Raw genomic sequence first — 18050 nt, 5'->3', positions numbered from 1 at the left:
CCAGATGAACCCTGGATGTGTGGTAATCTAACCACCATGCCCTGGGAGCCAGGCAGCCGGGGGGGGCGGGGTATGGGGGGGAGGCAGGGGAGCATCCCTGGGTAGATGCTGTATCTGTGGCTGCACTGTTGAACCGAGCGCTCCGGCTGCAGAGCCTGTCTGGGTATCATGCTCGGAGGACGCCGTGTGCGCGGTACACGTCGCGGTACACAGTGAAATGGATCTCAGTGCTGTTGCATTATTGATGAGATACATTGTGATGTCAGCCCAGGCGGAAGCAGCAAAGCAAAATGACTGTTAGCAGTATGGCACATGATCATTTATGCAGGCAGTGCAGAGGTGTAATTAATTGCCACCCTATGCTCACTCAACACAATATCCCATTCACTTTATTGTCACTTTAAACCCGTCAGTGTGTTTTGCCCTCCAAGTGGCCGGCGTGAGCAGACCTGAGCAGAAAATAGTCAAATTCAAGCTCTTTAAACCATTTTATATCCTCTCATCAGTGTCATTACTATTTAACATCTTGTCATCAGATGAGTAATAATCCAATAGTGCACAAGGAGGTAACACCAATACCAGTATTTAAAAAAAACAACATTATATAATCAGGTGATGAATATTACTTTTAAATTGAGAAAATGCTGTCTTGTGAGGAGGCCGGGGCACAATCGAACCATCTTCAAAGCATAAACAAGATTAATATTTACCAAGAAAACCTGACATTATTAAATAGCGGTTAATCTTTCATCAACCGGAATTTCTTTATTCATTAGATGTTGCAACATGAGGCCAAGTGTGAGTGTGTGTGTGTGTGTGTGTTGTGAATGGTTCCTGACTAAACACACTCGGTGCTGCACTGAGTGTCTACGAAGGTTGTCAGCTGTGTTCTCCAGGTGAGACTTACAGAGGTGTACAGTTGGGGGGGAAGTGAGACATGTAACCCAGGGATGGAATTATTTCAATTATTTCAGACAAATTCAATAGGAAAATAAACGAGACCTGCGGATTATTTGCTAAATAAAGCCTTGTTTTAATCTCTCTACCAACATCTGTGCTGCTGTAATGACGCTGGAGCGGCAGAATAACTGATGGCCCTCTCTCATTGGTGTATATGATCGAGTCCACGTGATTTAAAAACACGTCAAATTCAGACACGATATTGCACTTTGAAAATGAATTCGATTTTTTTGGCCTCAATAATACCACCCTTTATTATTATTTTCTAGTGTTTTTGTTTGTTTGTTTGTTTCCCAGCAGGCTTTGTGTCGCTGCGCTGTGCATCTTTTGTCACATGTTCTGACTGATCTGCTCTCTGGTTATTAATCCACACAAACCCAGCAGGTAAACCCGCAGCTGTAATCACCTGCATCTCATACATCAGCAACTCGTGCATGTGCGATCAATCATTGTACATTTTGTGATTATAATTGTAAGAGCATGAAAAAAAAGTCTGTAACTTTAACGCTTTTGTTGGTCCTTTTGGGGTTAAGTGATAATAAATAAATAAAAAAAACTTTAATGTCTGGATTCATACATTAAGCATGAGGCCCCACAAAGATGACGCGGCTTTTTAAAAATAGAATAAAACATCTTATTCTGATGAAATATTCCTGAATCCAAGTGTAGTCGCCCACCGTTTGGCGCCATCCAAAGCCTGTAGTTTCTTTTTTTTCTTTTCTTTTCTTTTCTTTTTTTTTTTTCATTTTAATTCGCCACACCATCACACATTATAACCTATACGTGCTTGGGGTAGGCCATTGGCTCGTGGCTCCCCATATTCTGCGCGTCTTTCCTCTGCGCTGCGTTGGGGGGGCTGCCTGCGTACGGGAGAGGAATATTTAAATGTCTTGTGTTTTTAATTGACGCTCGAACTCCGAAGTGTAAGCTCAGAAAACGAGGAACAGCCCCCCATCTACCGGCAGCAGCGTCTCCTCTGCCTGCTCAGCGCGCACAAGTCCGGAGCTGCTCCGCCTGCGCGCTGCACAGGGATCTCACACGCTGCACAGCCTCAGGTAAGACCTTTTCTGCGCCTCTGTTTTTTTCTTCTTTATTTGTGGAGGGGGTGGGGGGACAAAATAATAACACAAAGTTGGCTTTTGAAAGAGAAAAAAAAAAAAAACTTGGAAAGGAAAGATTTGGAGGAGAGCGTGTGAAGCAATTCGCGACAGATCTGACGCGTGAGGGTGATGGTCTCCGGGATAAACGGGGATGTGGTGTGAGGTGAACTCTCCCTCCTCTTATCTTTCTGGGGGTTTTTTTTGTTTTGTTTTTTTTATTCACGGCATCTTTGCAAACAAATATGCGTGTCCTCGCCGACTTCATTGTGTTAATAAGCAGGCTGACGTTGCTGTGAGTGACAGCAAAATCGTGCAAGTCGAGCGCTGCTGGGGGAAATATAAATAAGTGACGCTGTTTAGTTTTTATTCTAATGTAGGGCTAATTAATTTTGTTTAGATTGGAGGCTGAGATTTTATTTTCTATATCTGTACGACAACAGTCAGCGGCCCACTGAGCCACCCTGGATTCCCACGCCATTTTCAAAAACCTGGTTGAGACTCTTTTTAATTTAATTTTTAAAAACCCGCGTAAAAGGGGTTTGGAGTGGAGGTCAACGCGGTGCACGAACACGCAGCGATTATTATTATTATTATTATTATTATTATTATTATTATTATTATTATTATTATTATTTGTTTAAAGACGTAATATGGTCCGGGAAGGAGAGAAAAAAATAATAAAATTGAAAACAGAAATTAGGGCGAATCAGCTCTCAGTTACTTAACGAAATATGACAGAGAATCGTCCACGTCGATCTGCTTCAATTTATTTGAAGCCGGTAATTAAATATGAAGGCCAACATACACTAATAGATTGTGTTTAATAATATAATATAAAAGACAGGGTTGTTCTTTTCTGAATGTTTTAAAAAATGTGATTTCGTGAATTGGCTTTTTTTCTGTTTCCTGCATGCACACTTTTCTCCAGATGACACACAAAAAATTGAAATGTGAAATAAGAAAATATTCACTGGCTACAGAGAAAAAGGGGGGGGGGGGGGACGAAGGGAAAACAAAACAAAACAAAACGAGGAACACAAAGACACGGTCCCCTCAGTGTTCGCTGACACGTCGTTAAAACCCTCTGCAGCCAAATGAAATGTCACTGCTGGAGGCAGCGGGTCAGCACGGGACCCTCTATCGACTCTAACGAGATGATGGACGCACATGCACTATTTATGTTTGAATGCGCGGATAAGTCCAGGTTGAACACAGGATCGCCCCTTTTCTTTTTTTTCCTTTTCCTTTTTTTCGTAGAGGAAGTAGAAAGAGAGAGAGAGAGAGAAAAGCCATCAGACAGATTAAATATCACACAGAGAGTTGATCACTGCTCTCAGGGAGTCTTTGTCCAGGTGAAATCAAACCTGTGTGTCCTTTTTTTTTTTTTTTGAGTCCTGTCAGCCCTGCTGCTGCTGCACACAGGACGCTCACAGAGCCGGGTTATTGCGCACGGTCCGGTCCGGTCCTGTCCTGTCCTGTCCTGTCCGGCCAGGAGGGCTCCGAACCTTTAAAAGTCTGAAATCGTTGCTGTCAAAGGGCCTCCAATTAAAGCCAACACCACTCCATAGTGGAGGTGGAGGTGGTGGGGTGGGGGGTGGGAGGGAGGGAGAGATGGGTGGGTGCACATGATAATGTAACACGTCTTGAGATGAAGCATCCACACCTGCAGACCCCCCCCCCCCTCCACCCCCCGAGCCTCAGTAAATCCATTAATGCGACCGAGTATTGTTTTATGGAGAGATGTTCCTCAGCTCTGGAGGGCCTGAGTCGCGTTGAGCAGCCTTTTTTTTTTTTTTTTGGTTTGTTGTCACCATATTTGGCCTGTGGACAGCCAGAGCCAGTCAGTCTGCCTGGCTGGGCTTCTTTGTGTGTGTGTGTGTGTGTGTGTTTGGTTTCATGAGCGCGACAGAGTTTTCACACTCTTTAAAAGTGACACAGATCTCTATTATATGGATTTAAAAACAAAACAAAACAAAATAAAAAAAAACACCACCAACAAAAAAAGGGGCTATCTGAATCACTGGTGGAGGATTCCCAGCTGAGATGTCCTTTTATTTCAGTTCTCCGGCCGCTTAGAATGAAATGAAATTCGTTATTAGCTGTGATCCTGCTTCAGATCCAGACACGATCAGGCCTCAGTCCAGAGAGGCAGACAGAGAGAGAGAGGGGCAGAGGGACAGGGGTCGTGTTTAGCGAGTGCTCGTTGAGAAACTGAAGATAGAAGCTTCTCATTTTGGTTCCTCGCCTCATCAGTTTAAGTCCATTATCTCCAAAGAGTCTACATGTGGAAAACAAACAAAACCAGGCCGGTGTGCGATTATCTGAGCTGGGCTGCAAACGGCGCAGGGTGCTTCCTCCAGTTCCTTTTTTATTTAAAAAAAAAAAAAAAAAGTTATAAACTCAAATCTCATTCAGTTGTGTTTTTTAAAATAATTCCTGGTCTTTCAGATTGTTTAATATAATCTGTCCCCGCCCTCCAGCCTATCACTGATCACTGCCCCGCCCCAAACAATACATTCATACCACACACACACACACACACACACACACACACACACACAGAGTTATGATGTTATTCTGGGACAACCTGATAAAGACGCATGTTTGGAAAAACGACGCTCAGAATTAAACCGGATAAAAGATAAAGCGGGAGAATCCCTGTTCCTGGGCCGTTTTTTCCCCCCATTTTTTTTATTACGCGCTCCAAGTACGCACATGATCTCCTTAAAAGCATGTGAAATAAATGAAATATTTACTCTTCGGCTCAGCCCACTCCCAGTTTGTGTGCACCTCCTGACTCCGGCATCCACTCCTTCTTAAATGGGGGGAATAAAAAGTAATGAAAATGTCAGTACCATTAAAAAAAAAAAAAAAAAAAAAATCAGTGGTCCTTCGCGCAGCCAGAACCGGAGAGTGTTTTGAGGGGAAGAGTGACAGCTCTTTGTTGGTGAATAGAAAATCAGTGGCGGAGAGAGAGAGAGAGAGAGAGAGAGAGAGAGAGAGAGAGAGAGAGAGAGAGAGAGAGAAAGAGTGTGAGAGAGCGAGAGAGAGAGAGAGAGAGAGAGAGAAGGGGGAACTCCTCCTACAAAATTATTCAGACTGGGCAGGCTTTGCGGGCTCTTCACAAATAGGACACGGTTCTCAAATCCAGGCAGTCCCAACCTGACCTCCAAGCACCAAGGAACCCCTGACTGGGAAGAGACTGGGAGAGATAATTCACCCGGAAAAAAAAAGAAAAGAAAAGAAACAACAACAATAACAACAAAAAACTTTGTGTCATTTTTTTTTTTTTTTTTTTTTCAGCGTGTGTTCACACTGTAGCCCCCCTCCCCTCCTCCCTCCCCATCACCACCACCACTTTCACACCGGTGTGTCGCATCATTTGGACTATATAATTTTTTTTTTTTTTTTTTTTTTTCTGGAGGAGAGACATTCACGGGAAGAAGGAAAAAGCTGGTGCACCACCACCTCCACCACCTCCACCGTCGTCGCCGCCGCCCCCTCCTGTCCCACCCATGCTGTAGCTTCTCCGCTTTTTCCCCCTTTTCTTCCAGTTGCCTTTGCACTCCGGCGAGGAGCTGATCTGCATCTCTGGGGCTCGTGTTGCCGCCTCGGTGCGTGTGTGCCTCTCTCGGAGCCCTCAGAGCCCGTTTCGGATGCGCTGAGAGAGCGGGGCGCAGCGCTGCGGTACAGTATATGGAAGTTGTGGGCTGCAAGACAGAGGCAGGCAGTTGCACGTTGCGTCCAGGATCGGGAGCCATGCTTTTCCACGGGATCTCCGGGGATCACATCCAAGGCATCATGGAGGAGATGGAGAGACGCTCGAAAACGGAGTCGCGTCTGGCGAAGGGCATGCAGCTGAACGGGAGAGAGTCGGTAAGAGCCCCCCGGCCGAGCCTGTGTGTGAGTTCATGTTGACCAAAGAAAAGAAAAGACAGGGGAGGGAAAAAAAAGTGCTTGAACGACGACTGTGGCAGCGGTAACGTGAGAGGAAATGTGCAGTCGTTTTTTGGGGGGTAAGTAGGAGAGGAGCAGCGAGGAGGACTGGTCAGGCTGAGTCTGTGTCCAAGACTCACTTACTCCCGGAGAGGGAATTTACTGTTAATTGTTTAAATGCGCTAATATTTAAAAAGCTGCTCAAAATAATTGCTAAGGGTATTAATCCTAGCACTGAACATGTTTAAAGCACACTGTAGAACTCTTAAAAACAAATAAAACAGTGTACGTGAGAGCAGTAATAATTAGTTTATTAAAGACGATAAAAAAAACATTTGAGTTGAGGCAATCAAAAAATTGTTGAAAAAAACATGGTGAATTATTATTATCATTGTTATTAATATTATTAATATTATTGTTATTGTTACACCTAAATTTAATTTATTTGGTTCTAACTGCACGGGATATTTAAATATTTTTAGAAATAGGCTTATATTTAATATTTAAAATATATAATCTATTTAAAAGTGTGACAGTGAATTTGTTGTTTCCTTCCCTGTTAAGAAAAGAGATATATTTCTTTGATTCAGTGAACCTCAGACACACAGAGACAGACGCTGGCTCTTCCTTCAGGGGCCCTGTGTGTGTGTGAACACACCGAGCCTGCATGTGTTTAACAGCGTCTGTACAACGCCTCGCTGTTGCAGATGTAAATAAAAAAAAAAGAAAAGAAAAAGAAAAGAAAATGTAATTTCCCGGCCATGAGGCTGCTGAAGGCCCGTCTCTGTCTCTGTCCCTGCATTATGTATGTTGCATAAGATCTGGCCAGCAGTCGCCATGAGCTGTCTCTCTCTCTGACTCAGACCATGCCTTCAATGAGCCCGGAGAAGCCTGCTCTGTGCGCCGGCTGTGGCGGCAAGATTTCGGATAGATACTACCTCCTGGCCGTGGACAAACAGTGGCACCTGCGGTGCCTCAAATGCTGTGAATGTAAACTCGCGCTGGAGTCGGAGCTAACGTGTTTTGCCAAGGATGGGAGTATCTATTGCAAGGAGGATTACTACAGGTAAGAAAAATGAAGGTTAATCATGCACGTGATTTTCTTTTCTTTCTTTCTTTTTTTTTTTTTGCTTTTATTCTGAAAATGTACGTTATGCCACGCACGCGAGCCAAGCGCGCGCACTTAGCGTTTTGAAGCCACGACAGAAGAGAAGTGGTTTTATTTTGTAAACAGAAAGTATTGTTCACCGGCTGGAGCCGTTCAGCTGGAATAATGCTGAAGCCTTTCTGGTGCTGCTGGGCCTAAATCACGTGTGAATAAAATCACAGCAGTCTTCTGATCACTGTTATTCTGTGATGTAAACTACAGTAAGTTAATGTGTGAGTCACCGTCTCAGACACAAAGGACTCTCTCTGCCAACACTGCTCTCTACATTTCTATCGTTAAAAAAAGAAAAGAAAAGAAAAGAAAAGAAAGAAAAAAAATCACCCAGTGGCTGCACCGGCCCAGTATGTCCAAGCATGGAAAATAAGCAATGGGAAAAAAATGCTGCCATGGGTCAGACATGTTGTCCCACATTATAGGACCCGTTTATGAAGCCAGGCACAGGCCGGAGTGATATCTGCAACCCGCTGTAAAAGTAAAAACAAGCTGCAGAACAGCAGACATGCTGTTAGATGTGTTGCTCTGTGTAGTTTGTCTACCTGCAGCCCTTTGTGTGTACAGCCAGCTGTAGGGCTGCATCACCGAGACAGAGAGACAGACAGGGAGAAAACATTTATTTTACACTACACAAAATGTGGCCCGTGGAGCAGGCCAGATGTGGCTCCGTTAGCTCCGAGTGTGACCTCAGCAGCAGGCCTGCTGTAGCCCAGCTCCGCCACATGCACTGAGGCTGTGTCACACGTTGGCTGCGCACCATTTTGTCTCCGTGTCGTGGCCCGTGACAGCCTGCCTCCGTCCTGCTCCCTCCGTACGAGGAGTCTTGACGATCTATCTGTTCCAGAAGGTTCTCCGTGCAGAGGTGCGCGCGCTGCCACCTCGGGATATCGGCCTCGGAGATGGTGATGCGGGCGCGCGACTCCGTGTACCACCTGAGCTGCTTCACGTGCACCACCTGCAACAAGACGCTGACCACCGGCGACCACTTCGGCATGAAGGACAGCCTGGTGTACTGCCGGCTCCACTTCGAGACGCTGGTGCAGGGGCCGGACTACCACCCCCAGCTCAACTTCGCCGAGCTGGCTGCCAAGGGCGGCGGCCTCTCCTTACCCTACTTCAACGGCACCGGCACGGCGCAGAAGGGAAGGCCGCGCAAGAGGAAGAGCCCGGCCATGGGGATAGACATACCCAGCTACAGCACAGGTGAGAGCGGCGGGGCCCCCACTCACTCACACACACACACACACACACACACACACACACACACACACACACACACGTCTGAGAAATCATTTGTGCAGAAAAGGGGTAGGATAGGGGGGCCACATCCCTTCACTGGTCGTCCTGTAGGCCCAATAGAGAGGGCAGCAAAAACAGCCAACTGTGAAATTAAACACTAAACTGCTCATCATGTGGGTTAAATCCTCCCAGAAAAGACCCCTGTTGCTCTATTGACCCCGTCGTTTTGGAGCCGTTTTGCAGCAGTGTAGTTCCCGTATTCCTCACTAAAATGTCGGACTCCTGCGTTGTCGTGTTCGGTTAATTTCACATTATTGAAAATACGACAGCAGTAATTGTTAGAATGAGGTCAAATCACTCACTTACACAAATACATTTAAAATAATAATACTTATTTAAAAGGGGGGGGGGGGAGGTTTTATTTTTTTTTCTCCATTACGCACAGGCTTCTCACCTTTTCATCCACACGGTTCCTCAGCGGCCCCAGCTGCGGCTCCACCTTACATGTCAGTAATAAATTCATCTTTCCTATAGATGATGCAAATGTAGGTGAGCAACAGCCCGCAGCCGTGGGCCCAATTGATCCGCGGCTCTCCTGTCCACGCGTCTTTAACGCACCGTTCCCGTGCGTGTGTGTGTGTGTGTGTGTGTGTGGCGCGGAGAGTGATCGAAATTTGACCCCGCCGTCAACATGCTCATCGACTTTTATAATTAAGACTAATTTAGGTCAGAATAAATGCGCAGACTGGGCGTGGAGGGGGGAGTTTAATGTAATTTGGGACTGTTGCGTGAAAAAAAAGGGCCGAAATCGTGTTTTTTTTTGTTTTGTTTTTTTTGTTTTTTTTTTTGCACGTCTTTGACTTTTCGAGGAGAGAAGACGTGTGATCACAGTGAACAAAAAAAGCTGCTGTTAAATGTAGGTTCCATCCACCAAAAAAAACCCCCCAAAAAACCCCAAAAAACCTCGCATTGAACCCCCCCGACCACCCCCCCTGCAGCGTCCCCATTTTGTTGTCGCTTTCTGCGCATTAGTGCGCGGTTGAGAAAGTTCGTCATTGTGCGCCAACTTTCCTGTGTTCGCGGTGAATAGGGAGGAATAAGGGTAATCTGCGCGTTAATTGTTCTCCGTTAATTGGAGGTGACGTTGGAATCCCTGGCCTCCTGCGCGGCGGTCAGCACAGTTCTCAGGGACCCAGCAGCGCCGTGCAGAGGGGCCTGCTGCAGGGAGAGAGGAGGCACTGTGCACTCAGCGCTGCGCTCCAGCGGCCGCTCGTTTGTTTTCTCGCTAACACAGTTCCGAGAGATTATGCAAATCCTAAAGTTCTCATGGATGCCTTCCTAGAAACAAAAATAAATAACTATTGTGGCACTGTGGGGGTTTTCCCCCCGTATTATAGCAGGACGACAGCACAGCGTAAAATATAGTGCAGACACAACAGGTAAAAAAAATAAGAGATGTCCCTGTGAACTCGTTATTAAGCACCACAGACACAGCTCAGCTCACAGTGGGGGGGATGATAGTTCTCATGTTTAAATAGAAAACAATTAAAATATTTTGAATGAGACGTCTTGGCCTCTGCAACTTTAAATAAAAAAGCTTGTTTTCCTTTGGTTTTTTTTGTTTTTGTTTTTTTTTTAAATATTGAATGTTCTAATTAATTAATATTTAATATAATTATCTGACCATGCAGCATTCAAATAAGCCCACAAACATAAAAATAAATTAATTAAAATAAATGAATAAATCAAAAAAAAAAAATCCCGCCATGGAATTTAAAAGAGAGATTAATTAAATTAGTGAGCAGCTGAAAGATTCAGTATCGGTATTTTTCTCTTTGTCCTGAGTTGTGCTCCAATATCACAACCAGCTTCCGCTGCCAAACCTCCGTCATTCTCGTCTCAGGCTGTTCAGGTTAATGCATCGCTCTGCACATCAGGAGGCTCGCGTTCATGACAAATAGAATGAGGTTTGTTTGAGGTTTTGTTTCTGCTTTAGCGAGCACATTCATGTGAGCTCTCACCAGGGAAAGGTGTGGGTCCGCCGAGTATTCCGCACCACTCTGTAAAGTTGGGTCTTGTTTGGATACAGAGACCCCTAGTGGGAAATGTCTAGTGAAACACGATCCAGTGAAGGCTGGAACAGAGGAGCATAGATGTCAATGATTGTCATGTTAACGGTGCGTGTGAGTGTCTGAGGGAGAAATCTCAAATCACAGAAAAGATTAATTCAGGCCGTTTCAAGCCAAAGACGTGCTGCCTTTGGTTTGCCGAAGCTGCAGCTCCTTTATTCACACTGATTTGTGATTTAACCCAGTCATTATTTTTTATCTCATGATGCAAAGTTTTAATTCATTTGATTTGATATTTCACCAGCCTCTGAGAAAAAGAACTACAAAAAACAAAAAACAAAACAGCAACCGGCCAGCATTTGGCTTACAAGGAGACATAAAAATCAATACAACCTACTATATAATTTAGAAAATCCTCTGCTTGGAGGATGGCCTCTCCTGCTGCAGCCCAGCAAAAGATGAGACCTGTCCTGACTACAGCGATGATCAATTATCAGTAATTGTACGTCATTGTACATTTTGCTTAAAGGACCTTTAAACGTCCAACAGTCAATTTGTCCCCGTAATTTTCTCTGTCTTGATTAGAGCGACGCAAAAAATCAATTTGCAAACATGACGATACGGAAAATAAATCGTTGTGTGTGTTATTTTCTCCTGATGCAGCGCTAAAGCTTTCACTGTTTAGCCAAATGCGCATTTAATTTAGTGGATCCGTTTTGTTTTGTTTTTTTCCCTTTTTTTTTTTTTTTTTTTTTTTTTGCATTTTGAGTATTTTGCACATGCAGTACCAAGCTGCTGACAAATGAGGCCCATTAGGCCTATTAGTCTTTGCAAACGCAAACAGAAATAATCATTTAGCGTGGTCCCAGTGTAAGCTTAAAATACATCACTTAGCTCCTCTTTTTTTTCAATCTAAATCTAACAAACCGGTGATCTCTTCCACTGTGTAACAACGTGTACTGAGGTGAAATTCATTTGCTGCTCAACTACAATCTTGACTGCCGCATCTTCGCATTGTCTGGTTGGAAATACACAGAGCTTTTATTATTGGCCATGATGGTATAGAACAGATCTGTGGATGTGTTAACTCGTAGGGAATGTATGACCCCTACACAATTAAGTCCATATGTGATAGCCTTAATCCAATATTCTTAATCGTGCCTTTCTTTCCCTATAAAACCAGGCCGTGTAACAAGAAATTCGTTTAATACTGAGCTTTAAATCTAGTGTAACATTTCATTATGGTGACGGTTGCCAATAATTACACTGAGGCAGTTTCCTGATTTGAATGATGTTATCTCGATGGCGGTGGAGTGACCAGCTGCATTATTACCATCACTTCCGTCAGGAAAATAATTGAGCGCGGCGAAAATAAATCCAGAAGCACGAGACCAAGATTTCTGGCTGTTGTTCCTTTCTGATCCCCCCTCCTCCCCCCCGTGCTCTGCCCTCTGCCCTCCCAGGTTGTAACGAGAACGACACCGATCACCTGGACCGGGACCAGCAGGCCTACGCTCCCACACAGAAGACCAAACGCATGCGGACCTCGTTCAAGCACCATCAGCTGCGGACAATGAAATCCTACTTTGCCATCAACCACAACCCCGATGCCAAGGACTTAAAGCAGCTGGCCCAGAAAACGGGCCTCACTAAGAGAGTTCTACAGGTAAGCAGCGAGCCATTCTTCTTACTGATACCTGATCACCTCATATCTGTGTCTGCACCCCACTCCTCCTCCATGTCCCTTCCACACCAGTATTATCATTGAAGTCATCGTCACCTCTTTGATTTTGTTTGTTTGGTTGGTCCATGTAGTCATTAGATGTATATCCAGGGGTTTTGATCTGAGATTTTGTAGATTCTTAAATGTTATTTCTTGGCAAAGAGAGGAGAAAAGTCGCCTTAAGCGTAGAAACTGTAGCTGATTATTAACAAATGAGAGTGCACGTGTTCTTTTTAGCTATCTAAAAATTCAAAAAGGTCAGGATTTAATGTTTTGATCTGCTATTAAAGTCCACATACGTATATTCAGTGTTCAGGAGCTAACTGGTTCATTGTTATCTGCCCCATAAGCTCAAAATAATGTATGACAATTTCCATATAAAGATTTATATATGTAAGGCGAGGGCAACTTGATACAGTCATAGCTGTGATAACTTTGGTATGTAAACTACTGTTCAATGGATTTGATACTTTCTTTTTAAAAAAAAAATTAATTCTTAAAACAAAAAAGTAAAAGCCACATTGGGATTGGTTTGCAGGTTTGGTTCCAAAACGCGAGAGCCAAATTCAGAAGGAACGTTTTGCGACAGGAGAATGGAGGTGTTGATAAGGCTGATGGCACCTCACTCCCTCCACCCTCATCTGACAGTGGGGCCCTGACCCCCCCCTCCAGCGCGGCCACACTAACAGACCTGACAAACCCCTCTATCACTGTAGTGACCTCCGTCACCTCTAGTTTGGACAGCCATGATTCGGGGAGTCCTTCGCAAACTACCTTGACAAACCTTTTCTAACAAGCTATCTCTAGCAGACTGATTTTTTTTTTTAATTGATTATATTTGTTTTTGTTTTGTTTTTGTTTTTGTTTTGAATTTTTTTCCGCAATTTACATTTTATTTTTTTAAGTGACACCTTTAAATCTACCAGAGACAGCTCCCTGGAACAGAAAGTGCTGTACTGTGTACACAAACAAGAGCAACAAGAGCAAGAACAGCAGCGACCACATTAAAATACAAGGAAATCATTTTAATGTGTAGCATTTGAAACCGCATGGCAGCCGTGTCTGTAGTCGACTCACAGTTTGCAGAGAGTGATTTTTGGACGGGACACTTTTGAAGTTTGAAGGCGTTTTTGAAATTTTGTCATGGATCCCACAATTCATTGGAAGAAAAATATAACTAATTTTGAAGCTTGTCTGGAAAACTCGATTTTTGTTTTGACTTGATTTGTATATTTGCATTGAATTATGATTAAAATAAGCCCTTCCTAATTTATGGTTAATTGGTAAATTTTAAAATAACATGAATACTTTGCCCTCAGAAACATGTATATGTATGCACTGTGTTCGCACTATCCAATTTGAAGACCATTTGTTTTTGTTTTTTTAATTTTATTTTTTGGAATAATTTGGGAAATAAACTTGTAGAATGTTCTGTATATGGATAACTCCAGAAAACAGGCTTTAATTATTTCCGAATGTTTCGGTCTTTAAGACTGAGTTGGATGGAATCAGACACTGAAATATCTCACAGAGCTACATGTAAAACATCTAAATTGCATTATATGAGCACCTAACCATCGCAGCTTATACAGCAGGTAGAGGCTGAAACCATACACATTTTTTGTCTTGATTCACAAATCTACTGTGATAAAGAGAAAGAAGCAAATCTTACAATCTGTACAGTGGTAACTGTTCAACGTGTAATGCAGTCACATGATAATTAGATAGAAATCAGCGGGAGAAATTCGGATTGGAGAACAGTTTATGGACACTGTTGTAATCGATTGTTTTCATGACAGAGCACTTTCTCAGATTCGTCGGCCTCTTAAGATTAAACCGCAGTCGAAGGGACGCATCCTAGCAAAACATATCCACAGATCCACAGCTAAACTCAATTGCACAGTGACAATATACTGCCCAGTGAAAAGTGCATTATTGTTTTTATCATGTTGCTCAGGGTAACGATGTGATTTTCAAAAAAGGGAAGAAAAAAAAAAAGGAGCAGGGGTGAGAAATTAAACGGTCAACGCGACATTGCAGACTTGATTTGTAGAGCTGACATGAGCATTCAAATGACCTCAGATAGGTGGAGTCGCGAGAGGCAGCCAGTGGGAAATCATTGTCCATGTGTTCTCCTTTTTGGCCATATTTATACTTTCTTCAATGACACTTGCCACTGAACAGACCAAAAACATGTTTCTTCTGGCTGAAAGATAGAGAGAAAAGAGAGAAAGACAGAGCAAATCTTCAATGGAGTTGATACATTTCATTGTGAGCGTCACAATTTGTTCTATTGTAGAACAAAGTGGTACTCTAAGTCTACTTAATGAAGTAGATGCCTAACTCAGTTCTACTATGTGCCTTATGCTATAACTTGGGAGAAAGTTTGTGAAATTCAGGATATATGTGTTCTTTGTTAACTGATTCACATCCTTTTGACGCCTCACTAGTTTTGTACTGTTTTGCATCTTATTTCCGAAGATCTTTTTATGGTGTATCCTGTTAAAAAGGGGGCAGCGATGTCATAGAAAGCATTTGTGCACTCTTTCAGATATAGTTGGGTAATCCAAGAACCTTATATATTGATCTTCGTGTTAATAGTTGAGTACAGTAAGTGTTCTATCAAGATTGTCCATGTTTCCCTGTTTCTTGATAAAGATGGTGTATAGAAACTATTTCCCCTTAAATATTTATGGACCAAACGGTTGTTATATATCTTATTAAATTTGTGTGAATAAAAATACTTTGCTTTAAATGGGTTTTATTTTTCATTACACTTGCCATTTTTTTTGTGTTCTATCTTGAATATGATCTTTTTTTCGTTTTTATCACATCAACAAATGAGAAAGCATTCAGTTATTAATGACCAGCTGAACGTCCTCATTTTTGCCTCCATTTTTGATTTCTATTTCCTATTTTATGATGTTTATGGTTTTTTTAACGTAATGCCCCATGGATTTGCATCTAAACCCTGCAGTCAAAAATATGAAATTGCTTTTTAATGCATGAACATGGCTTTAAAATTTAAATCAGAGGAATGCTACAAAGCATATATTGATATCCATATATCTATATACATATATAGAATATATTTATGCATAACTTATTGGTAAACCTAAAAATGAAGTAAGAGTAAATGCAGACCCCGTAAAGCCAGGTTGCTCTGTAGTTAATATATTCTTACTCTATCATTTCTTTCAGGGAGAACAAATCTTGGGGCATTACAGCCATACATCCCGACGTTTGAAAATTCCCTAAAGTATTAACAGAAGGGGAAAACTTTGATGGGAATTCCTCACCATTGAAGACAAAGACAATATTAGGATAAGATGATAGCCTATTGAGAACAAATAAACAACCAACATAAAACCTGTTTCAGTTGCAAATGTACAACGGATGACTTTTTTTTTTTCTTTTTAAATAACAAAAGTTTGTCCTGAGTGTTTGAATCCATCAACGGAGGAGACCCCTACAGTGTATGATATTTATGAGATCAATGTGAAGAAAAAAAGGAAAAAAAATCTTTCTGTATTGGAATGGTAATTGCACAAACAATGGTATTGTAACATAGTTAAAGCAACAACAACAACAACAACAACAACAACAACAACAAAAAGAGTCACAGAAAGACACAGGATGTGATTTAAAGACAGCTGGCATCCAACATGACAACGGTGTGAAACAGAGACGTATGGATGCTACTGGTACGAACACACACACACACACACACACACACACACACGCACGCACACGCACACATACACGCAAACACACACTACACACAACCTTTCTCCCACTGCCTTGCACCTATGTAAGCGCAATACACACATTCCCACAATCTTTCCTCTCCACACACACACACACACACACACACACAAATGCACACACGCTGCTGCCCCCATGCACCCCGCCCAAGAATCAGCTTGCTAAATAGAAGTTTTTTCTTTTGTCACGAGTGTCATTTTTTTCGTAAACACATGGCCTCCTTGAAACTCGGCAGCAGGATGCCCATCAAATGTGATGAGTGTATGAAGAGGACTGCAGAGCTGGAGCTTTGCCATCTGGCTGTACCGAGGGAAGGAAGTGAAAAAACAAAGCAGATAAAGAAGAGATTCTCATTTTGCATGCGCCTCATCATCTTGTTAACATTCTCCTTGAGATGTATATTATTTCCTTTGATTCATTGTATGATTCATTGTCAGCTGCAAAATAAAGCATATGAAAATGACGTCCCTGATGCCCATATAAAACCCTTTGGACGCTCCAGGAGATTATTTATAGTATGCAAGCATCCTTTTCAGCCCTGTTTCACTCAAACTGAAAGACTGATTTATGGTCACATATCTGCACGCATAAATGTTTTTGTGATAGATGGATAAATAAATTCTGACTCTCCACTGACCACATTGAGTTATATATGACACACGTGTAGCAAAAATGGACTGTAACATGGGCAAAAACAGGATTGCTACAGTAAGTTGTTTGGTAGTGTTCTGTCTCATTACTTGGTATGAATGCTGGGTATGTATGTAAAGAAGGTGTGTTGTGGAAAGAGGAAAAAAAAAGAGGAAGCAAGGAGAGAGGGAGGGAGGGAGGGAGGGAAAGAGACTGAAGCCACATGGGGACCAGTAAACAGGCTGGTGTTGAATTCCAACAATGTGGGAAACAGCAAACACTTCAGTCAGTCCAAGAGGAAACCTCAGTCGCTGGGGTGCCTGCGCGCTGTGGCAGCAGGGCTGTGTTCCCCGGGTCTGATGGGAGGACAGTGGGCGGGTTGACACCACAGAGCTACGGGAAGCAGGGGCTGGAGCAGAAACACAAACAAACACAGCCAGCCCTGCTCAGTTCTGGAGCGGGAGGGATGAAAATCCTGGACAACGTCACGGCCCTGTGTTGACAAGAATTTCAGGGGGTTCGCCGCTGGGCCGTGGATGACTGGAATGCATCTTATCGGTGTTTGTAGAGGCAGCGATGAGCCACCGTCTTGCCAGTGGGATTGCTTCATCCCATCCCAGGTATTCTCTCTTTCTTCATTTCCCACAATATGTCATGTAGGAAGAGTGAACAAATACAAAGAGTTGAATCAAAGCATATGTCTGTGAAATCTCTGATACCATAATGAGGCAAACCTCATTTTGAAATCTGCGGCCCTGACTCAGTGTAAGATGATGAGTACAGTGCCGTCTGTCTGTGCAGAGACCTCAGCAGGTAAGAAAGGAGGACCTAATGCTCCGCCTCCACCTCTTAGCTCCTCCTCCTGTTGAATGACTCCATGTGCCATGACTGTGCATAAACAGTGCTGAAAGTGCAGTATGCCTAGTCTGTTCATAAAACACACACATTCACAGACAGCTGGTTTGGAAAAATCCCACAGATATTTTCAATATTTTAAAGGTGCACTACGTAATTCTGGGGGATCTTTTTTTCCTAAACGAACTAAGCAAACACACTGTCTTTGTTTTCATGACCGGGTAAACTGCATCAACAAACTGACCTTAAAGGACAACACAGTTTCATACATACTTTGTTTACATGAGGCGGGCCCCGCCACCTTTCTAGCTTCAGACAGTGTTCCAGGGACTTTTCCTCTGAGAACGGCTTGTTTATTCAGTAATGGAGCAAAAAAAAAAAGAAAATCGATATTACTGTGTTATTATCATTAATAATGTAAATATTAAAATCTGAGTTTTAATCTCCAAAACGACATGGTGCCGATTTAAATGAACCAACAACGACAAAGTAGCTTAAACTGGTCTGACAGCACTTAAGGCCGCACTAGCCACCTAAATACAGCTTTCCCAGATGTTTTTTGAGCGTGTGACCCAGATGTGTGCCAGTTCATCAGCGTTACTTCCCACAAA

The 18050-nt window shown here is 42.9% G+C and overlaps 1 protein-coding gene across 4 annotated transcripts; it reads left to right on the top strand.

Annotated features, from left to right (window-relative positions):
- The first annotated feature begins 1876 nt into the window (after positions 1-1876).
- On the top strand, positions 1877-16516 carry lhx9 (LIM homeobox 9). Of its 4 annotated transcripts, XM_037116062.1 has the most exons (6): positions 1877-2015; positions 5615-5936; positions 6860-7062; positions 8003-8361; positions 11930-12132; positions 12728-14932. In XM_037116062.1, the coding sequence occupies exons 2-6, from the start codon at positions 5757-5759 to the stop codon at positions 12980-12982; spliced, it is 1200 nt and encodes a 399-aa protein (XP_036971957.1). In that variant the 5' UTR covers positions 1877-2015; positions 5615-5756; the 3' UTR covers positions 12983-14932. The 4 variants fall into 4 exon arrangements, with proteins under 4 accessions (XP_036971957.1, XP_036971959.1, XP_036971958.1 ...); XM_037116064.1 differs by lacking the exons at positions 1877-2015; positions 12728-14932 and adding an exon at positions 15391-16516 and having other exon boundaries at positions 5218-5936; XM_037116063.1 differs by lacking the exon at positions 1877-2015 and having other exon boundaries at positions 5220-5936; positions 8006-8361.
- Positions 16517-18050: the final 1534 nt, after the last annotated feature.

Source organism: Acanthopagrus latus, chromosome 11 (genome assembly GCF_904848185.1).
Source record: "Acanthopagrus latus isolate v.2019 chromosome 11, fAcaLat1.1, whole genome shotgun sequence".
Classification (NCBI taxonomy): Eukaryota; Metazoa; Chordata; class Actinopteri; order Spariformes; family Sparidae; genus Acanthopagrus; species Acanthopagrus latus.
Note: the sequence above shows the minus strand (reverse complement) of the source record. Positions and strands in the feature narration are given on the sequence as shown.

What these genes read in the sequence shown, in the direction of transcription:
- lhx9 (XM_037116062.1), top strand. Translation starts at nt 5,757, where the DNA reads ATGGAAGTTGTGGGCTGCAAGACAGAGGCAGGCAGTTGCACGTTGCGT. An exon ending in TGCAAGGAGGATTACTACAG is followed by an intron (nt 7,063 to 8,002) that starts GTAAGAAAAATG and finishes TATCTGTTCCAG; the next exon opens with AAGGTTCTCCGTGCAGAGGT. An exon ending in TCACTAAGAGAGTTCTACAG is followed by an intron (nt 12,133 to 12,727) that starts GTAAGCAGCGAG and finishes ATTGGTTTGCAG; the next exon opens with GTTTGGTTCCAAAACGCGAG.